This window comes from Dermacentor albipictus, unplaced genomic scaffold (assembly GCF_038994185.2).
Source record: "Dermacentor albipictus isolate Rhodes 1998 colony unplaced genomic scaffold, USDA_Dalb.pri_finalv2 scaffold_18, whole genome shotgun sequence".
Lineage (NCBI taxonomy): Eukaryota > Metazoa > Arthropoda > Arachnida > Ixodida > Ixodidae > Dermacentor > Dermacentor albipictus.
In genome coordinates, this window is record NW_027225572.1 from 4,661,045 (window position 1) to 4,684,388 (window position 23,344).

At 45.6% G+C, this 23,344-nt stretch overlaps 1 protein-coding gene and 1 non-coding gene across 8 annotated transcripts in view; both read left to right on the forward strand.

The window, feature by feature from the left end:
- Positions 1–23,344, forward strand: part of DopEcR (G-protein coupled receptor DopEcR) — a 258,527-nt gene that overhangs the window by 198,379 nt on the left and 36,804 nt on the right. For all 7 annotated transcript variants that reach the window (XM_070529160.1, XM_065440591.1, XM_065440594.1 and 4 more), the window contains one exon: positions 5,126–5,488. In XM_070529160.1, coding sequence (XP_070385261.1) covers positions 5,126–5,488 — 363 coding nt within the window. The remainder of the gene's footprint in view (positions 1–5,125; positions 5,489–23,344) is intronic.
- Positions 13,337–13,409, forward strand: TRNAK-CUU (transfer RNA lysine (anticodon CUU)). Its single transcript has one exon. It is a non-coding gene; the product is annotated as a tRNA-Lys (tRNA).

Genomic DNA, 23,344 nt, shown 5'->3' on the forward strand with positions numbered 1-23,344 from the left:
CACAAGAGCTGCTATACAAAACGTGCGCTAGGTCCGTCCTCGACTACGCCTGTGCTGTGTAAGACCCCCCGACGGAACGCTACACTGATAAACTTGAGAGGGTACAGAATCTAGGTGTGCGGTACTGTACGGTCGACACACAGCAAAGTTCAGCGCTGCGAGTGCTAAGGAAGAACTTAAACGGGATGCCTTAGAAGTACGACGTAGAAAGCTGCGTCTGAAGCCTTTTCATTCCAATACTACGGTATAATCAGTATACGAAGGGACAGGAATATAATGCTGCCTCATTACCGGTCACAACGCGTGGATAATGAACTAAAGATACTAGAAGTTCCGTGCAAGACAAAACTGCTTAAGAAAACATTTTTTTAAAATAAAAACTATACAAGAATGGAACAAGTTGCCTGCTGGCTTGGCCAAGACTGTGTGAAATGATGCACTTTTTTTTTACCTCTTGAAGTGACACTTTCCCTTTTCTTTGACATTTGTATTGTATTGTCCATATGTAACTTAACGTGTTTTGAAACTGCTGTAAGTTTTGTTGAACTTTTGTTGTTATTTTCTTATCTTGCTCACACATTGTGTAGGAAAACTCTTTTTTATGTGTACCTTTATTCAATAAAACACGAAATATGTACAAAACACTGTTTGGACCGATAGCTGCAAAGGCTAGTGGCCGTTCCAATAGAAAAATTACAAGCAATTCAGGCCGCAGAGTGTGAAGGGCTGAAGAACAATTTAGATGTATACAACACCATATTATACAGCTGTAATAGAAAACGTTTACGAAATACACACAACGAATCCAAAGAAAAATATGACACAAAAAGAAAATTCACATAACAAGAGTTTCAGACAGAGTTTCATTACACTTGTATGCAGTTTAGTGGTCATTTTAAATATTTTCGCTGCATTAACTTCTATCGGTAGTACGTTCCATATTTTGACTTCACTGAACTTGATCAGGTGTTCACCATATACATTGTTATATTTAGGCTGGTTGAAATTTCAATTGGATGCTTGCTTTGTATTACGAGAAGGTGAAACGAAGGAGAGGCTTAACGGAAGGGTAGAATTAGTGTTTATTATAGTGTTGATCAAGAGCGAAGTTTTATAGATGCGCAAGGACCAAAAGGATAGTGCATGATTATCATGAAAAACGATGATACCGAAATGACCCGAATTAGTAGTTGTCGCGGTCAATGCTCGTTTTTGCAGACGAAGTAAAGGCAATAAGTAGGTTTTATATGTTGGCCCCCAAGACTGACAACAGTAACTGATATTTGAATGACAGAAAGCATAGTAGAGGGAGCGTCGTACGTCGTACAGAAAATAATATCTCGCCTTAAAGAACGCGTGGCGTCCAATGGCTTATGTCTTAGATACGTTGTTAATTAGTTCTCTCCAACGTAAATCACTATCAAAAATAGCTCCAACGTATTTGGAATGCGAAACTGGCTGTATTAACGAGCTACCGAGAGTAAGTGAAATTAAATTGTTGGTGGTCTTGCACCTAGAGAGAACGTTCCTAAGTGTTTGTAAAATCGTCTCCCCCACTGTAACGCTTTTTGGCGCTTGTGGGCACTAAATGAATAAATAACCTATGAATGACAACTGTAATTTAAGCGTATGTAAATATGAGCTCTCGTGCGCTTCCCACGATTCACACCAGACCCCCGTCTATGACGCATTAAAGACCCGTTTCGGCAGGAAACCGAGCCCTCAGGCACGTCGGCACGGGATGCCATCGAGTGGAGCACGTGTGCTCTTCATCGAGTCTGCGCAGAAACCCATCGACACAGAATTCGCTGCTTTACGTAACAGCATCGAGCTAGCAGCACACGCAGACGAATGCTTTTCACGCGTATGCAGGACTACAAAGTCTCATACGGCGCCACAACTCGCGGTACCAATGTGTACGTTCTTATTAAGGGTCTGCGTGGTGGAATGTTTCAAAGAGGTCTCCCTAGGAAGCGTCGATAAAGAACTGCTTTCAGAGAAAAACCACTCTGTACGTCATCCACACTCGTCTGCGAACTAAAAGTGACTTGAAGAGCGGTCTGGGGTGGAGCCCACTCTTAGGAGAAGATTTGCGCTTCTATGCTTCTGTCAACGTTTCTCTTAGTCTGTGGATCGGCGTCGTGGACCTCTTCGTAATTGTGAAATTCTCCAACACGGATGCATGTGCGCCCACCGCCTTAGTGGCGCAATGCGCAACTGCATCATTGGTCTATTGACCACGCGTTGCCATAGTATCCGGTCGAGGGAACGGAACACGCTTTGTTGCTGTGAAAGCGGCCTCATCCACGCCGTGGATGCAGTGGCAGCAGCAGGCTTTCTGCGCTGCCAGCGCCGACTCAGGCACGCACAACGAGCGCTGAATCGAGGACGACGCGTATTGACCTGTTGAGCGGGCCCGAAGCATACCAACGGGAAACAAGCAACAGAGCAAGGAAATACGTCGGACGTACGCCGCTGGTTCTGACTAACGTATCTGTAAGAAAAGTTGAAGGGCGACACCGTTGAGCGTACTTTTAGCCAAGCATATAGTAGCGTGTGGTAGGGGCAAGGCTTCTTTTGGTAAGGGATTCGTCATCGCAAAAGAAAGGACTTTAGTGTGTGTCGAGGGCATGTGGGATGACCATTAAAAGAACGGTCGCTTGTGTTGCACAGGCGACGTTTTCGTGCTTTAAGCACACAAAGGAATACAGCAGACTTGAAAACATGGTTAACTCTAAATCAAAGTACATGGAATATCAACCGAGCAATTAATTTAGCTAATATGGGCGTCATGAGTGTTGTCTAGGCCAGCTCTAGTTACACAGAAGTCGCTGAAGTCTGCTGATTTTCTTTTTTGTCTGTCGTTGAAAAAACATCTTCTTATGAGTAAGCTGAAATATCTTTAGAACGTAGGAAAGGCCAGGGGCAATGAGTTGACATTTTTTCAGGTTCATGACCAATACCGTCGATGTATCAATAGGAAAGCCGGCATTTGATGACTGAACAGTGCCGAGGTAGTTAGGCAATATTTGTAGCAATGCATCACTTCCTTCGATTGTGTTTTGCTGTGTTTTTTGTACTGGCCTTTCCTATGTATCATCACCGTGGTACGTTTCTAAGCCGTATATTGATCGACCAGGTATTTTAGCGCGTGCCAATCGCCGAAATGCATGTTCCGGTACAGCTACCCTGGGAGTACGCCTAGCGTTACTACGTTATCTCTGACGTGATGTCTCAGACGCCTGCAGGGGGTAGGGCTTGTTGTTTCGAAGACTGCACGTCCTGCACGCTCAACGAAGCTGGTGGCACGTAAAGGGAGTTGGGAGTAGGTTGGAAAAGAACCTGCACAGATAGAACGAGAAGGTAAATTATGCTAACTTGGTCAAGTGCCGCACAAGTGTAGTTCATTTGAGCTGCTGTCGCTTTTATGTCTCGCAGACCGGCCTTTACACCAATCCCTTCCAGAAATTAATCGAGTATAACCGATGGTTGATGGGTAGAATACCTTCTGACCTCTCCGTTTAATATAGGAATCGCACGTGTTCTCTTAAATTTGCATATATCAGGCTATTTCATACATTGGAATGAAGAAATGCGCCTTATAGTCCATGCGTGGCATGTCATTAACAGCGGCTTGTCAAATCGAAGAAAAAAATTATTTAAAAAACAATCACAATTAGCAACGAAAACAAAATGTCGACGTCATGTTTCAGCCGTGTATGCCTCCGACGCAATGTTCTCAGGTCAGGTCAGCGCCCAAATAAGAGTCTCCGACAACAGCGTGCTGAACATCTAATTATTACGTTACACACAATGAGAGATGTTTAGCAGGAAACTTTCCATCAGTTAACCCCACGTATACGTTCACAAATTCGAGCTTAAAGCAATGATTCACATATATTGCATAGCAATGCTGTGCCTAGTTTCTTAAGGTGCTTTTTTTGTCGGTCGCATATATATTAGAAATCGCCCGTTAATATGCGCCAATTTTCTTCTTCTTGAGCTTGATTACTCCAGGAGGCGGCCATTCTTTTCACAAGAAATCAAAATAAATAGTCCACTACAATTTTGCTAATTAATGTTTACGCTAATTACTTTATGGCACATATTGCAACTTACGGATTGTAGCCCGTGAAGTGTAGCCGGTGTAGACACAAGTCATATTTACTTGCAGTAAATTCTCAGGATGACACCAGTTTTTAAAAACGCATTCTCAAAGTTTGCGACGCAATGCTTTGTTGTTCCAGTAATTTTGAAGCTTCAGTGGATAAAATTGCGTTTTGTAAAAAAAAAAAAACGTACGTGAAACAACACTGCATGTTTACCGCAAGTTGGACAGCGCTTATCTGAAAAGCGTTGCGAGTTTCGAAATTCGTTCCGAGTGGATGTACTCTGTCAAATCACTGGCTTCCTTTCTCATAATGTAATATGTGAGCTAATGTAATTAGTTAAAATGTTGATTCGTGAAATTAGGTTACGTAGCCAATTATGTATTTTTATATCCAGTGTAAGTGACGTTCGCCTTTTAGAGTAATCCAGTTCAATTCAAATTGTGCTATGCGCCACCAGGAATTTTTCGAAAGTTCTGTTAACGTAAAGGAAATACATCCGTTCCAGACAAGGGGAGTGACGGACGCACGTACGAAAAGCCTGGTTTCCAAATGTTTAGGCTGGCGTGCGAGCCTTCGTCGGGGCAAACACCTGGGATGATGGAAATATTTCCACGTGCAGTTTCATGCTGCGAGGGAGTACAAGCAGAAGCACAGCGCATTGCCAACATATCACCATCATTCTGCAATGTACAGAACATTGATATTGTTCACGAAACATTGCCTCACTCCCCAGTGTGACAGGACAGGAGACGCATAGACTCATTTAATATGCAAGCATTGTTTGGCCTGTACCCCAGCAGAATCTGTCCGTTCCGTGGCGCCATCTGTAAAAGAAATGCATCATTGCAACACATGTAGTCGTTATAACAGTCGATGATTGATAGCGATGGGTAGACATGCATAAGCTGTCTCAGTAAGCACAACCCAAGTAGCAGCCGAGCCAAAGAGCAATGACAGTGTGGCATTATTCTGGCGAAAGGCAGTGCGGTAAGCGTGGCTGGGCACCGGCGCAGAGTGATGCTCCCGGCGGACTCCGACGACGCGCTGCCCAGCGCGGCGCGGCTGGCCGAGGCGCTCGTGCTGCTGGTGATCTGTGTGAGCGTGGTGGCGGCCAACGTGCTCGTGATCGCCACCCTGCTGCACAGCACGCGCCAGGTGCTGGACTACTACCTGCTCTCGCTGGCCGTGGCAGACCTGCTGTGCGGTGTGCTTGTGGTGCCGCTATCGGTGTACCCGGCCATCGTCCAGGACTGGGTCTACGGGGACTTCGTGTGCCGCCTCAGTGGCTACGTGGCCCTGACGCTCTGGAGCGTCTCCATCTACAGCTTCATGTGGCTCTCTGTAGACAGATACCTGGCCATACGCAAGCCGCTCAGGTACCACTTTAACCTTGTCCTTCCAACTTTGGTGCTACATTATTGGTTGTTCAAGGTGCCTATCATTGGTTTCTAGCTTCGTGTGCATGATGAAAATGAAACTGCGGCGCTTACTTTACCTGGTTTCAGGCTTAATTATTGCGATAGCAATTATATGGACACACCAAGCGCATTTATGTAGTCGCCATGAGGTTCCGTATAAAGTACAAAGGCGATAACACCGTCGCCGCGTGCCCTACGCTGTGTGCGCGAGTCAAGACGTGCGAGGGGAGCCGACGCTTGCTGGTTGATCTCGCCCGCGCGAAGGAAACGAAAGCGGGAGGGCGCCGTTTATCGTCGTGTGCGAGACACCCAAGCTTGCGAGGCACCGGGGGAGGGGATAGAGGCGGGTGGTATACTCTGGCTGCAACTATGCATGTGTCGGCTGCGCGTGGTCGAGCGGCCGTATCTTAAAAGCAATCTGCGTTTCGGGCGGAGTCTAGGTGCTTCAGCGGCTCGTAGCTTTTTGCGTGCTATGTCTTCTCGGCGCTAAATTTGCGTTGAAGTGATAGGCAGCCAGGAATGTCACTTCGCTCGCTGCTGCTGCCGTGTTTCCTCACGCCAGCGTTTTTACAGCGAGTTTCCGCTGTCATCCAGCCTGATGTGTTTAGTTTGCTTGTGCGCGCGTGACACCATGCTTGTTAATTTAGTTAGTGTGCCTGTGTTTACAAGTTTACACGGTCGATAAAACTACTATTCTCACTTCGCATAGCGGTCCACCAATTTTCTCTTGCAATCGATGCTTCGCCTTTCTGGGCGAAACTGCTTATTTTTTATGATTTTTTATTTATTTATATTGCCCTCAAAACTTACAGTCAAACATTGCGGAGCGGAGGGACTAATATGTACACATAACTACAAACAAGCACCTTTATAAGGAAGGGCTCGGGACCTCCAAAGTCCTTCGCTTGTTAGGTCGTGCACTCCGCCGCTCATAACCGAGGAGGCTAAGCACGTACAACGGCAGCAATGAGAAAAAAAAAAAAACTTTATTTCACATAAATTCAAGGGAAACTTAGAGGAATAAGTCGCTAATTTGTTTGTGTGCACACTTTGTAAGAATGTGCGACTGCAGCCAAACTTATTGCACCGAGTCTCCCACCATGCTCTGCGGCTACGCCGAGTAAACTGCAGATCGTTGAAAGCAACCACACCTACCTTGCCGTAAATATTCTTGGTTCGTTTGCAGGGTCTTCACGTCAGTTGCCTTCGTCGACATTTGCGTCCTGCCGCATTAAATGCATTTAAAGACACCCCCAGTCGTCAGTTACGATTACATCATCACGTCTTCAACTGCGACATTCGGATCACTCATTGCTCCTGCTGGTGTGTCCCAACAAGCAAAGTACGACTTGAGCAATTTCTGGAGCAGTGCAACAGGACTTGTGACATCCGGGCGCTCATCAAGCGCGTCGCTAAAGACGCCGTTAGTGGCGCGGAACCCCACCGTGGTGACGCCTGTGGAGGGCACTGGTGACAGTATTACGTGGCACTCGTTGCTTAACTTGTTGCTTGTTGCGACTTGTTGCTTAACGCAACAAGTCGGCCTATATTATTTCGTTGTACAGGCAAACTCGTTATAGTGGTCTTCGTTGTAGAGACGTTCATAATACATGTAAAAGATATGAATTCGGCCAGGACAGAATAGAACCTCCGTTATGGAAGTCATTTCGCCGTGGAAGTGATCGTTTTAGAGAAGTTTGACTATTAAAAAGGGCGCCTGAATAATAACGACATAACAACGCATGGTACAGTGTAAACATGTGTAATACAAGTTTGACTGCAACAATAAGCGCATGATAGGAAAATTAAATGCAAAAAATATATACAGAAAACCAGTGGCGCAGCCAGAAATTTCGTTCGGGGGGGCTCACATTGCAGCTCGGTCAACTCCTCAAAAGGAAGCTTTAGCTCGGGTGCTCGTATCTAAATTTATGTAGAAGGAGAATTCGTTTTTCTCCGCAACCAATGCACCAAATTTGACGAGGTTTGTTGCATTTAAAAGAAAAACTTAACTTCTAGTGACCGTTGGTTTCAAATTTTTCATTTACGTTGTCAATCCGTAATTAAAAATTCACCAAAATCACAAATTTTCAGAAATCTAAACTATCAAGTTTAAAACTATGTAACTCAGCAATGAAAAATGATATCACAATTCTGTGAATTGCACCTAATAGTACTACAGCGGAAAAAAATTTCTATGTTACGCGTGAATTTAACGAAATTTAGCATTATGCAAATACGGCTTTCGCAGAATCCTTGTACACAACGTAACCAATTCACGTAAGATACGGATTGACGCACCAAATTTGTCCGCTTTGACTGTTATAATACATGCCATTTACTGAACGGCGACATGTGTGCTTGATGCAGAGCTATTAGTTTGTAAACGTCGTGCTTATATATTCTTTTTCAACTTTCGAGATTTTCAAAATATTTAAACAATGTTCAGGCCCTAAATCGAAATTCCGCTTCCAACATACACTAGAATTTAACTTTCTCTCTCAAATGGAGCAAATTTCATTAAAAGCGATCCGGGGGTTATCACTGAAAAGTGGTTCTGCGTTTTACGTGTATTTGAATAGGCTGCGTCGGAGTTGGGCGCGAGCTAAAGCTTCCTTTCAAACAATTTGTCTGGGGATAAAACACATGAATAAAAAATCCAATGTCATTGCTAAAGGTGCTGCAAGCGAATTCTTGAACGCTACGCACTGTCAAAACAAGTAAAATATGTATTTTTTCATAAAAGAATATAGTTGTATGTGCCAAAAATTATGCCCAAAATAATCGATGCCAATGCTTCATTGTTTTTTTTTCTATTTAATAAGTAAATAAAATATCACACGAACTTTAGAACTATATCAGTGCGAAACCAGCAAGGCTGTGCATGCCGCTGATATAAAAAATGTAAAGGCCATGAAATTAACAAGCTGAGGACGAATATTGTAATGAATCTTTGTTATTCAAGCACCTTGTTTAGATTCTTGTACATATGCAACGGCCAGTGAAAAATCTCAATGACGCTGTCATTTGTTCCAATGTATTACGCAGGAGCAGCTGTCACCGGTCGTGTATCGTGAGTAATTGCACCGAAATGATAGCCGCAACAGAGAGCACGTATAAAGAGTAGGAGTTCTGTAAAATAAACGAGGGCAAGTCAATTGAAAGTCAGCCAATGCGAATATATGACAAACTGGGTACCTTATTTAAAAGTAGTCTCCATGATCATTTAGACATTTGTCCCGTTGTCTAACGAGTCGCGCGATTCCCGTCTCATTAAATTCCTTGGGTTGCTGCTTCAAAAAGTCTGCAACTGACTTTTCACGTCATCGTCCGACACGAATCTGGTTCGCTTGAGGTGTTTTTTCAAATGCTCCAAAAAGTGGAAGTCGCAAGGCGAGAGGTCAGGGCTGTATGGTGGATGTTGCAGCGTTACCCACGTGAACATTGCCAGTTTTGTATCGACCACATCAGCGACATGGTGACGGCATTGTCGTTGAACAAGATGACGCAATTCGTCAATTTGCCACGTATTTTGTTCTTCGTTGTGACACGCAGCCGATCTGGCGTTTTACAATAACGAAACAAATTGATAGTCTTTCAAGATTTAGCAAATTCTATCAGTAATGGCTCTGACGATCGATAAAAAAAGTCAACAACACCTTTCCGGCGGAAATGATGGCCTTTCCTTTCTTGGGGGTGGTGAATTCGAATATTTCCTGTGCAAGCGTTGCTGTGGTGTTTCAGGCTCGTAGAAGTGGCACCACGGTTCGTCCCCGATCACAAGTGGAGACAAGAAGTCGTCATCCTTATTGTGATACCGGATCAGATGAGTCAAGGCAGCGCCGAACTTCTCCGTCTTGCGGTAGTTCAAAATCTTGGCCAACCATTGCGCACACAAGAGCGGATAACCGAGATGTTTATGAATTTTGCCGTGAACCGAACTGTGACTGATGTTCACACGCTCTGGAAGTTCATCGATGCTTATCCTCCGTTCTTGTCTCATCAGCTCATGAACCTTTGCAATTTTGTTACGGGTGATTGCACGATGGTTTGGCCCGGCCTTGGATCGTCTTTGAAACTTTCACGTCATTCTTTGAACCGTTTGATCGAACGCTTCACAGTGGCCAATGAAATGCAATGGTCAACGTACACGGCAGCCATACGGCGACAAATTTCTTTTTGGGAAATACCTTCAGCTCTCAGAAACCTCAGAGTACCACGCTGCTCAACTTCTAGAGCGTCCATTATGTCGCGCAACCATGTTAAACCCAGTGTATGAGAGCATTAAACAACCTTGATACTCACACCTGCATGTCACCTTTTACGCGGTATATGACCTGCGCAGAGACGGTGCCAAATATTGCCGAATTCAACAACAGCGCAGTCGTCCAAAGCTCATAGAGGACAGCGTAGTTAATTGCCGATGCGCGTGTAACCTCTGGTGAGAGCACGTCTGCGGACAAATTACGCAGAAATGCAGCGTGAGATAACGAGAGAGAGCCATAATGGCAAAGAGTGAAAAACGCTTGCCAAAATCTCACAACTCTGCTAACGAGATTAGGCACGATTCATTGGGTGGTTTAACTTCAGTTATAACTGCATTGGTTAGTGGAATGTTGAGGCGGGCGAGCAGTTGCCACCTCCCCTTTTTTAGTGTTTACTGAAGTGTATTTACAGTCTGTCTGGAACCCATTCCTTTCAGTCGAGGCTGTAATCGCTAAACTGATAGATTAGCAAGACACCGTGCGATGCAAGGCTAGTCTGGGTCGCAACCAATTCGTGGTCGAACAGTGAGACTCGGTCGGTCGTATGTAGCAGCAGTTGTCGTAGGCTTGGGAAAGAGTGAGACGCTATTTATGTGTGTTTTTCAAGAGTGTTTTGGAAACTCTGCATTTTACGGTGTAAATATTTTCGCTTTAATATATCTCCAAGTTTTGTTACCTCCAACATGCCTCCCCCTTCATCAACGCCGATTATCACCTTGAAAGACGTAATAAACGTCAAGGAGAAACTTTACCAGACTACGTGTAGATTAGGAAGCTAGTGCAAAGAAAATACTACCACCGTAAACAGAACTAAACAGGAGAAAGCGTAACTGCTTCTCTATACATTCCCATCAGGGCAAAATAGATACCGGCATTACTAGAATATTGCAATTCGTGTAAACCAGCATGCGGTTAGTTATGAACGTATTGTGTTCAATATGTAGTTTCCTTGAGGAATTGTTTATAATGTGCACTTTGAGGTACTTATAACATAATACCGATTCAAGTGAGTCGTGGTTAATATGGCAATTACGAAAAAATACTTGACTGCGTCAGATTGTCACGACATTACAATTTTGATGTTAAATTTCTGTTTCAGCGGGATAGCATCAGCCAGGCAGTAACAATATCTAGATCTGATTCTGATGTAACCACATCGGGCTCATCAGCTCCGGTTAATTGCGCAGTCATAGGCAAATAGGCAAAAAGAACTGTGATTTCATTAGGCATGTCGGTAATGTAAAAGAGGAAGCGTAAAAGCGATAACACAGAGTTACGCCTACTAGTATCTCCGGTGAGTCATTTTCATAATGAGTATAGCTAGACAGAGGGTTACAGATGCATCTGAATAATAAATAGTCAATGTATAGAAGGCTTACATTATAGATACGTAAATGGTGAATTACTTTAAAAAAAGGCTTTAGATAAGTCTTAAAAATACAGTACGTTGTGTATCATTATCATCATCAGCAGCAGCCTGGTTACGCCCACTGCAGGGCAAAGGCCTCTCCCATACTTCTCCAACTACCCCGGTCATGTACTAATTGTGGCCATGTTGTTCCAGCGAACTTCTTAATCTCATCCGCCCACCTAACTTTCTGCCGCCCCCTGCTACGCTTCCCTTCCCTTGGAATCCAGTCCGTAACCCTTAATAACCATCGGTTATCTTCCCTCCTTCTTACATGTCCGGCCCATGCCCATTTCTTTTTCTTGATTTCAACTAAAGTGTCATTAACTTGCGTTTGTTCCCTCACCCAATCGGCTCTTTTCTTATCCCTTAACGTTACACCCATAATTCTTATTTCCATAGCTCTTTGAGTCATCCTCAATTTAAGTAGAAGCCTTTTCGTAAGCCACCAGGTTTCTGCCCCTTACGTGAGTACTGGTAAGACACAGCTGTTATACACTTTCTCTTGAGGGATAATGGCAACCTGCTGTTCATGATCTGAGAATGCCTGCCAAACGCACCCCAGCCGTTTCTTATTCTTCTGATGATTTCAATTTCATGATCCGAATCCGCGGTCACTACCTGTCCTAAGTAGATGTATTCCCTTACCACTTCCAGTGCCTCGCTACCTATCTTATACTGCCGTTCTCTTCCGAGACTGTTAAGCATTACTTTAGTTTTCGGCAGATCAATTTTTAGACGCACTTTCTGCTTTGCCTCTCCAGGTCAGTGAGCGTGCATTGCAATTGGTCCCCTGAGTTAATAACCAATGCAATATCATCAGCGAATCGCAAGTTACTAAGGTATTCTCCATTAACTCTTATCCCCAAATCTTCCCAATATAGGTCTCTGAATACCTCCTGTAAAAACGCTGAGAGTAGCATTGGAGAGATCGTATCTCCCTGCCTGACGCCTTTCTCTAAGTTGCATTATCACGTTGCATTATCATAGTTCGAAAACGCATGCTAGTCATTAGGAAATTTGCGGGGCTGTGGTTTACAATACTAAATTCTGAACAGGCGTTTAGAGCAACTAGAAAATTGTTTGATTGCAGGAAATTTGCAAGGCGAGTGAAAATGAAGTGTTCAAAAATTTGGCAAGGTATCGAGGTTAGTGAAAGAGCCTGTGATTGGATGGATTATGCGAGCTTGTCGATATAATAAATGGAACCACCTTACCGGTTCTTCTGTCATGAAGTAAAATAATCTTGTTGAGTGGTCTAGTAAAATTAAAGGTAAGTATGGTGGAGCTGCGGGGGTAGGAGAAACTTAGCATTGATACCATCAGTTCCAGGTGACAATAGCCGCTTTAGCATGAAAATTCTACCTGATTGGTCTAAGGTATTGCGGTCGAGTATCAGAAAGTTCAAGAAAGAAAAAGGCGGCGTATTCGGTAATTGTTGCTCTGAAGGGTGATTGAACGACGGGTTCAGTACAGAAGCGCACAAAGAATGTGCTACTTGACCACTCGAATCGCTGCTAATACTTATAGTGTTATCTTTGCTACATTTGCTGATGTTCCAGAATCGTGTTGGGATAGTTTTTATTAGAGATGTTATGGTGGAGTTAAATAAGCTGAGCGTGTACATTTAAAGTGCTGCTACATGCTCTGGCATCGGATGTATACACTCGCTTCTGTCAGCGGTTCGTGATATTTTCGTGTAATGCGAAGACGTGGCATTGTTCCCCACATGCGGCAAGTTGTTTTTTCATCCACTTTCGTTGCCATTAATTCATCATTTTCTCTAATTGAAATCGCAAGTACAAGCAATTTTCCCTATGTTTTCGTCGGTGTTTTTGTTGGCGTCTCATGATACGATTAATAAAAATGGGGCCCCTCGGTTTACCCCGTTTCTTCTCGTTCTTACATAACGATGCTCTCGAATCCGGCAGCACTGATGCTTTCAGGTAGCATGTGTGGGGTCCATTCAACAGTTTCCTTCACCCAGAACGATCACGTACTCGTGACGCCTGCGGTACAAAGGATGTTCCACATCCGCCGCCAAAGTTTGTGAGTGGTGACGCTGACTAACACTCCCATGGATAGTTCTAGTATTAGCACATAAATAACCAAGAAAGGGTATAGTGAAACCGCGCCGCGGTAGCTCAATTGGTTAGAGCATCTCACGCTTAATGCGAAGACGTGGGATCGTTCCCCACCTGCGGCAAGTTGTTCTTTCATCCATTTTCATTGCCATTAATTTATCATTTTCTTTAATTCAATTAGCAAGTACAAGTAATTTCCCCTGTGCTTTCCGTGGTTTGTTTGTTGGCTTCTCTTGATATACTCAAGTCAGGAATATGTAGGGGTGACACGTGTTGGGTTGATAATTAGTCATGAACGGTTAAGGTCTGAGCAAATGTTAAGATAGTTCATAGCTTCTGCAGATACTAGATTAGAAAAAGCGAAGGATGCGACCAGTCGATAGTCGAAAGCTAAAATCTCCTAAAAGAAAGGCACGTGACCCAGGGAATTGAAGAGATATTTCGTTTAGTGTACAATGAATTTTTCCTGCGAAATCAAAATTGGGATTACGTGGACTTTACCAGACACCTCTGATTAATTTTCCAAACTAGTTTATAGACAGCGCCTGGTTTGATTGATTTATTTTATTTATTTACAAAATACTGCAGGACCATGTTGGCCCAAGGAGGAGTGGTAAAATTAGAAAAAATAATAATACATGTATTCAGAAGAAAACAAAGAAACCGCTCACATCTCTGCTGCGAAATTAACAGATAAAAATTACTCACATCAATTAAATCAGTGCTGTTTAACAACGATAATGGTAGTGTGTTCCATTGTTTACTAGAACAGGGAAAAAAATTTTCTATGCGTTAGTTCTTATTTGATAGGGCGATAAGGATTCAGAGTGGTGATGTCTGGTTTGTGTTGTTGTTAATGATCGGGCATATGGAGCAGGTTGGCTAGAGAGTGTATTATTTTTTAGGAGAAAAAGAAATTAATCCTTAGAATTTTCTGCCGTAGTTGTTATGTCTGTACCATGACGATGCATGATAGTTGTTGGTGAGTCAGTTATACGGTACTTGGAAAAAAATAAACCCGACTGCTTCCCGGCAAATAATTTCCCGTTGATTAATGTTGTGTTCAATATGTGGATCCGAGATGGTGCATGCGAGTTCCGTTTTCGGCTTAATGAGGGATCTGTATACATGGAATCGTCGCACAAAGGAGGCACACATCACAATGGTGATTGTAATCATGCTCAGAAAAGGGTATACGCTGACAATATGGTGGTTGATAGAAATGAATGTCGAAACCACTGTAATTGCCAACAGTGATGTAGCACCGACAACGCTACGTAGTTTGCACAGCAGCTCACAGCCGTCAAGTGCCCTCCCTATATCATCATCATCATCATCATCATCATCATCATCCTGGTTACGCCAACTGCAGGGCAAAGGCCCCTTCCTTATTTCTCTAACTACCCCGGTCATGTACTAATTGTGGCCATGTTGTCCCTACAAACTTCTTAATCTCATCCGCCCACCTAACTTTCTGCCGGCCCCTGCTACGCTTCCCTTCCCTTGGAATCCAGTCCGTAACCCTTAATGACCATCGGTTATCTTCCATCCTCATTACATGTCCTGCCCATGCCCATTTCTTTTTCTTGATATCAACTAAGATGCCTATTAACACGTGTTTGTTCCCTCACCCAATCTGCTCTTTTCTTATACGTTAACGTTACATCCATCATTCTTCTTTTCATAGCTCGTTGCCTCGTCCTCAATTTAAGTAGAACCGTTTTCGTAAGCCTCCACGTTTCTGCCCCTTGCGTGAGTACTGGTAAGACACAGCTGTTATACAATTTTCTCTTGAGGGATAACGGCAACCTCCTGTTCATGATCTGAGAATGCCTGCCAAAGGCACCCCAGCCCATTTTTATTCTTCTGATTATTTCAGTCTCATGATCGGGATCCGCGGTCACTACCTGTCCTAAGTAGATGTATTCCCTTACCACTTCCAGTACCTCGCTACCTATCGTAAACTGCTGTTCTCTTAGGAGACTGTTAAAGATTGCTTTAGTTTTCTGGAAATTAATTTTTAGACCCACCCTTCTGGTTTGCCTCTCCAGGTCAGTGACCATGCATTGCAGTTGGTCCCCTGAGTTACTAAGCAAGGCAATATCATCAACGAATCGCAAGTTACTAAGGTATTCTCCATTAACTCTTATCCCAAATTCTTCCCTATCCAGGTCTCTGAATACCTCCTGTAAACGCGTTGTGAATAGCATTGGAGCGATAATATCTCCCTGCCTGACGCATTGCTTTATTGGGGTTTTGTTGCTTTCTTTATGGAGGACTACAAGGCTGTGGAGCCGCTATAGACATCTTTCAGTATTTTTACATACGGCTCGTCCACACCCTGATTCCGTAATGCGTCCATGACTGCTGAGGTTTCGACAGAATCAAACGTTTTCTCGTAATCAATGAAACCTATATATAAGGGTTGGTTATATTCCGCACATTTCTCTATCACCTGACTGATAGTGTGGATATGGTCTATTGTTGAGTAGTCATTGCGGAATCCTGCTTCGTCCTTTGGTTGACAGAAGTCTAAGGTGTTCCTGATTCTAGTTGCGATTACCTTAGTAAATACTTTGTAGGCAACGGACAGTAAGCTGCTCGGTCTATAATTTTTCAAGTCTTTGGCGTCCCCTTTCTTATGGATTAGGATTATGTTAGCGATCTTCCAAGATTCCGGTACGCTCGAAGTCATGAGGCATTGTGTATACAGAGTGGCCAGTTTTTCTAGAAGAATCTGCCCACCATCCTTCAACAAATCTGCTGTGACCTGATCCTCCCCAGCGGCCTTCCCCCTTTGCATAGCTCCCAAGGCTTTTTTTACTTCTTCCGGCGTTACTTGTGGGATTTCAAATTCGTGTAGACTATTCTCTCTTCCATTATCGTCGTGGGTGCCACTGGTAGTGTATAAATCTCTATAGAACTCCTCAGCCGCTTGAACTATCTCATCCATATTAGTAATGATATTGTCGGCGTTGTCTCTTACCGCATACATCGGATTCTTGCCTATTCCTATTTTATTTTTCACTGCTTTTAGGCTTCCTCCGTTCCTGAGAGCATGTTCAATTCTATCCATATGATACTTCCTTGTGTCAGCTGCTTTACGCTTATTGATTAACTTTGAAGGTTCGGGCAGTCCTATTTTCCCTCCCGATATATCAGCGCTTAAAATCAACAGGAAAGACGAATCGCCCAGATCTCCTAGCCGACTCTGAGTCAGCTCGGGACATCATTTGAAGTTTTGGCCTCGGAGTTGCTTAATGCCGAGGCGGCAGCTTCGAAACGAGCAATCAAACCTAAAAAATATGGATGAAGCCTTTAAAACAGCAACTGCCTCCTTACTTAGAAAAAGTTGGTCTTTCGCCTGACAGGCGAAGCATTGATTGTGATAGCGAATTGACAGGCAACTATACGATGTAAGGATAGTACTTCTACCGGCCATATCAACTTGTAGACATTCGCTTGCTAACTAAATTAACAAGCATGATGTCAGCGCGCACAGCAAGCATGAACACATCACACTCGATGAGTGTGGCGATTCGCTGTCAAAACGCTGGCGTTAGGGAGCGCGGCTGCAGTAGCGAGTGAAATCACATTCGTGCTGTCGTTTCAACGCAAACTGAGTGCCGAGAGCACACAGCACGCTCGAAGGTACGAGCCGTCCTCGACACACCCAACGCAGATCGCTCTCAAGATAAGGTCAAGCGACACCGCGTATCCGCCACGGACTCGGTTGCACGCGGGGTAGGACGCCGCCATCTTCCCTCCCCACGGTGCCTCGGAACGGTGGGAGCCTCGCGCGCGGCGGAAGACGACGCGCTTCTTCCCAGCTTTCCTCCCTTTCGCGCGGGCGAGATTGAGCTGCGATCGTCTGCTCCCTTGCCACAGCGTAGGGCCCACACAGCGCAGGGCCCATGGCCACGGTGTCATCGCCGTTGGATTTCATTCAAAATATTACGTAGACGGCGACCCCAACGGCAGAAATACGCCTCCAGTGTCGATATAACTTCTGGCGCAAGAAAAGTGAACGGAAAAAAAGGGGGACATATGCCTCAATTTCCAAGCTCAGCTCAAATGTCATGCTGCAGTCAAGTTTCAGAGCTACGTGCTTGGACGTTGTGCTACAGGGCGATGGAAATAGAGAAATGTAGCTGTTTTACACAAAACAAAGAAAATAAACAGTATCCATCGAGATTATTTGAATCAAATATATTTGTATAGTAAAATCTGGTGCAGTCTCAAATAAAGAAAAGATTAGCCTAAGCTTGTGGCCAATCAGCTGCGAATAAAAGGTCCCATCAAGCTGAAAATTTCAACTAAAGAAATCTTGCTTACTGAGAGATTGGGCTCCTGAGAGTCTTAAAGTATGTCCATGTATATGTGGTTCACTTTACCGAACACGCATTACTATGTCGTACAGAAAGAAAGTTGCGTACATCACACCGAGAAAAAGTTGGAACTTATCTATATAATTCACACTGTTCTTTCTTTCTTTACTTTCGCATAATTATAGCTAACGTTTAAGTATTTCAATTAATTTTTTTGCAATTGCGGTTAATCATAATTTTTTGATGCGACGGTACCTCTCTTCGCCAACAAACAGCCTTGTAAATGCTGGGCCCTTGTCCCCGTATGAATAAACGGAAATATTTGAAGAAGAAGCAGGCAACCGAAAATAAGACGCTGTCCTGCACTGTGAGAGAATGCTGCTGTTGCAGTTTTGGGGTTTTACTCAAGCTCACGCGTGCGCACCTGACCCTCCTCTAGATAAAACAGCCCCAGCGGAGCGGCAGGCGCTCTCTAGCACCTTCGCCGGAGCCCTAACAGTCAACGCTGTGACTCCTAACCCTTGACTTGCAGTGAGTTGCGACCACGGTGGTTTCAAGCCAAAGGGGGGAGGTTAGTCATTAACTTAAGGCGTTATTGACCTCAGCTGCACCAAGAGTGGAAACAACGGACAAAACCACAGCGGCGGAGCGTTCAGCACGGTTGAGGCGAAAATGTCACAATCGGGGAAATACACAAAGGTGGATCCGCGCTCTGGTCCTGGTGCGGTCAGTCGCTCACGAAGGCTGGACGCTGCTGGGAGACGGCGTGCGGTAGTCTTAGCGGCTTAGTTAAGTTGCGTCCTGTTGCGGCGTCGTGAGCGCAAAGACAAAAATCTTCGGGGGAACCACGTTTCTCCCGACGGATTCTCCCCGGTGCGACATAAGGGGAGGTAAAAGGGTGCCTCGGCCACAATGTCGCAGCAAGGCTCGACAGGCAGCGGCGAAAGGTGCCGCTCAACCCTGCGCGAGCGCGATCATCACGGGCCACACTGAAGATGTCCGAACGCGCGCACGCGTCTCCCCTCCTTTGAGCTACGAAGAGGCCGCCGTCACTTGAGGCTTTTCCGAGAGGGACATGCTGCTCCGTCATCAACAGGGGTTGAGTCCGTGAGGGAGCTGTTGTGGAATAAGAGACGGGTAACTTTTAAGTTGTGGAAAAATAACACATGTCCGTTCGCTTCGAGCGCATCAAGAAGGCTCCAGAATTTGTGATTTCGAGCTTTGGCAGCTTTACGGTGGGGCGTATTTTGGAATCGTTTGCGCTAGATTCTGTTTGACCTGAGGAGTTTATTGTGCGATCTAATGAAGCATTTGTGCAGCTTAAGTCGCGTAGCATGCGTTGTACCTTTGTTTTCGCCACGCTGATATTTTCTCTGTACATTTCGGAGCATGCAAATTCCTCTTCAAAAGCTTCATCTTCAACGCCTTTTTCTATCTCGCGATCTACCGGTTTCACTGAGTCCTCTTTAAGAGAAAGAAGATTTATCTTTTCTTCCACCTCACCGATTAATGCGCTGCCGTCCATGGTGGAATCTTCGTTGAGCAGCTTGGTTGTAGATGTTCGCACCACGGCTCGTCTTCGCTTGATTCTGTCGATATCCATCTTTTGACGTCCCTATTCCCGGCTTCCGGCACGAAAATGTTTTCTTAATTCTGGCGGTCTTCCACACTTCTCATTTCAAGCGGTCTTCCCCCAGGAGCACCATGGCATCTTTCTTCAGATTACTCATGTTGTTGGTCGGCACATATGGGCCGATTTGAGCTGCAATAAGTACTCTTTCCGCCACCGTTTCCAGAAGCCATCGGCGATGGCAGTCCGGTACTTCGAGCGTCGAGAGAGATGCATGCCACCGCCAGGAATTTCGTCCGGCAGCAGGTGTGGAGGGAGGGTCGTCAACTTTCTTCCGACAAGGAAGTGCGTCAGTGACAGTGGTTTTGGCTCTTGAGCGTCATCATATATGAAAGTCAAAGGGCGTGAGTTCATCACGTCCTCCAACTCATAAAGAACGGTGGGCAGTTCTTCGGAACGCAAGCTGCTCCGACCTAACACCTTTCGCAATGCTACTTTCACAGATCGCACCATCCGGTCCCAGAATCCGCCCCATCAAGCTGCCCCTTCAACAATAAACTTCCATCTGGCCTAGTTTCCGGCGAAGTATGACTGCAATTCCTTGGCTTGCAACAGCATGAGCATGGCCGTTAGATCCCGGGCTGCACGCTTGAATGTGAGCGCGTTGTCCGAATACGGCGTCGAGTAGATTCCACGGCGTGCCACAAAGCGTTTAAAGGCCAAGAGGAATGCTGTAGCCGACAGGTCGCGGACGAGCTCAAGGTGGACGGCATGTGTCAGAGCACAGGTGAAAATAGCGATGTAGAATTTTTTCGCTGTCGCGTGACTGTTGACAAATCAAGGGCCCTGCAAAATGGATGCCAACGATGTCGAGCGGCTTTCCTTTTGTCACTCCGTCAGCTGGAAGGGGTTCTACTGGTTCGTAGCTGGAGGGCAACTTTGTTTGTGACAGACGAGGCACTGCTTGATAACTTTTTTTACGGCCTGACGTCCTATGATAATCCAATATGATTCTTGCAGCTGTGCTGGAGTATCGCGTACGCACATGTGCAACATTCTCAAGTGTTTTTTCCGTATGAGCAGTGACGTGAGGGGGTGAATGCCAGGGAGAACGATGAGATGCTTAGTCTCTTCGTTGTTATCACTGAATTGCAAGGGTCGACCAACTGGCATGAGGCCCTCTTTGTCGAAGTACGGGTTGAAAGGCAGAACAGGAGAGCTCTTGTGCAGTGGTCTTCGATTCTTCAGGTTTGAAATGTCGCCGCTGAACGCATCTCCTTGAGCTTTAGCGAACCAGTATCTTTCGGCGCCGATTAATTCAGCTCGTAATGGGCCGATCGGTAATTTTCAACATTGAAGATGACCATGGATGACGATGATACTATGGGCATCACCGTCACCTTTCGCTCTTCCATTTGGCACTCCCCAACCTTCGAGCTCGGCTCACTTGTCGTTGGCCAATGCGTGTCATCCTCCTGAAGCCAACGGGGTCCTCTCCACCACAATTCGCTTTCCCGCAGGGCTGATTGGTCACCAAAGGCAAACACATTAAGCTCCTCTTCCCCAAGCACCTTTAACTGCAGCTTTTCGGATAGGTTGCGATGGATGAAGGTTCGCTGAGAGCCTCCATCGAGGAGAAGCCTGACAGGTGTGCGTTCATGTGGACCCTCTGTCCAAGCTCGCGCTGTCTGTAGGAGGAACTGCTACTCTTCAGTGCACATCAAGTTATCTCTTGTGCCTAAGGAGAACTTCAACACCGTGCTTGCTCAATCAACGGTGACGAAGGTGCATCTCCTTCATCAGTGTTCTGGTGTCCTCTAAAGTTAGGGTCGCACATTGTCGTTAAGTGTCTTCCGTTGCAATGCGCACACCTGAGCCACTTAGCTTTACGGCATTCTCTTGGCACGTGCCCCCATGTTGTGCACCGGAAACACCGATTGTCACGCTTCAGCACGTCTCTCTTATCCACCACAGACATGTTTGCGTTACAGTTGTCGGTCTCATGGCCGTTCGAATTACAATCTAGACATCATGTGCTGTCCTTGATCGCGGTGTGCAATGCCGCTGCAGTAGACTTGTTCGCCGCTTTAATGTTGCTGTTGCACCTTTCCTTTACCAATTCGGCACTGTTGTCTGTCGGTGCTTCGGCCCACTGTATGGTCTCCTGCGTCGCAACCTCTTCTCTAAAAAAGAAAAAAAAAACACACAGGAGCACCTCCAACTCACTTCCCACTTTCGTAGCCTCGTTTGTTCGTTGGCATTCCTAACGAAGGCCGGCAGGCACCGCTTTCTTTATTACGGTCAGTAACAAAGTTCCATAATTGCCGACACTCACGCCTAAAGAAGCGAGGCTGCGTACACCTGTCCCTGCTTCGTCGACAAAGCTGCGCAGTTGAGCAGTTGACCGAGATTTCGTTAGACTTGCACTGGCTTGACGTTTAGTAGCCGTGACATGTGGTCTTCTATAATGACTTCCTTTCTGCCGAACCTCTCCTTTAATAGCGAGAGAGCAACTTCGTAGTTGCCTTCCGACAAGTCAAGCCCTGCTACCGCAGCCGCCGCCTTTCATGTCAAGTAGCTGTTGAGGTACTTGAATTTGTCAACGTTTGAAAGGTTCTGGTAAGCGTTGATAGTCGACTCAAACTGACTCCAGAACTCTTGACACTCTCGAAGCTCTCCGTTGAATTTCAAGGGAATCACACCTTGGTGCACCTGGGGTGATGACCGCTTGAAAGGCCGCGACCGCCAGAATTAAGCAAACCTTTTGGTGCAGGAACCCGGGAATAGGGACGTCAGAAGATGGATATTTACAGAATCAAGCGAAGAAGGGCCGTGGTCCGAACATTTACAACCAAGCTGCTCCAAGCCTGAAAGGCACCACCGCACTGTCGGTCGCTGTTCGGAGAACGCACGCCAGTAATATACACGCTGTTTGAGGGCTGTCAAGTGTCCAGCGCTTCTCCGCAGCGACCTCAGCAGTGCCGTTTTACGTCGGGGAGTCCTCCTCGCCCCATCGTCGGCGGCCCCCAGCGTGGGGGAGCCTTGGCTCCAGAATGCAGGATATACAACAACCGCCCCCGGATGAGCGAACTATTATTGAGTTCATTGCTCCACAATCTCTAAGGGATGCCGCAGCTGTATCGGTCGCTTCACGGCCCTTCTTCGCTTGATTCTGTCGATATCCATCTTTTGACGTCCCTATTCCTGGGTTCTGGCACCAAAATGTTGTGGAATAAGAGACGGAGAACTTTTAACCTATGGAAAAACCACAGACGTCCGTTCACTTCGAGCGCACCAAGAAGACTCCATAATTGGTTGATTTCGAGCTATAGCAGCTTTCCTGTGGGGCGTATATTCGTATCGCTTGCGCTATATTCTCTTTGAACTGTGGAATGTAGTGTGCGATCTAATGAAGCATTTGTGCAGCTAAAGTCTTTTTGGGAGATCGAGCACATCGGTATCAAGGAACATTAGCCAGTTCCTCACCAGGACGCGGTCCTTCAGCACTATAAAGAAACCGTCAACTTTGAGAACGGCCGCTATAAGGTGTCGTTCCCTTGTAATTCGATGGTTTACGAGCTTGGCGACAAGTACGAGTACCCAGCAAGGCGTCTTAAAGCACAGACAACGCGCCTCTTGAAATGTGATTCGTTGATTAGGGAATACGACGCCTACCTAAGAGACTACATAGAAAAGGGCTATGCAGAGCCAGCCAGCAAGAATTACTGCACGTCGGAAGGTCTGGTGTACTATATGCCACATCAAGCAGTTGTTCGTCACGAAAGCCAGACGACAAAACTGAGGGTAGTATTCGATGCGTCATCAAGTGACGAAAATCACCCCTCACTGAACAATGTTTTGCACAATGCCCGAAACCTAAACCCAGAGCTCATTGATCTTCTGATCAATTTCCGCACTTACAACATTGCCATCGTTGCGGATATTGAAAAGGCATTTCTCCAAATATCCCTATCAGAGGGCGATCGCAACGCTGTGCAGTTCCTCTGGTACGCTATGACGCCAATGAAAGGGGAAGAACTTCCTGCTGTGGTTACCTATCGGATGACTCGCGTGCCGTTCGGTGTCACGTCGAGCCCATTTCTCTTGGCTGCAACGTTACATCATCTGGAAGGCCTGCCGGAACAGTATGCTGAGATTG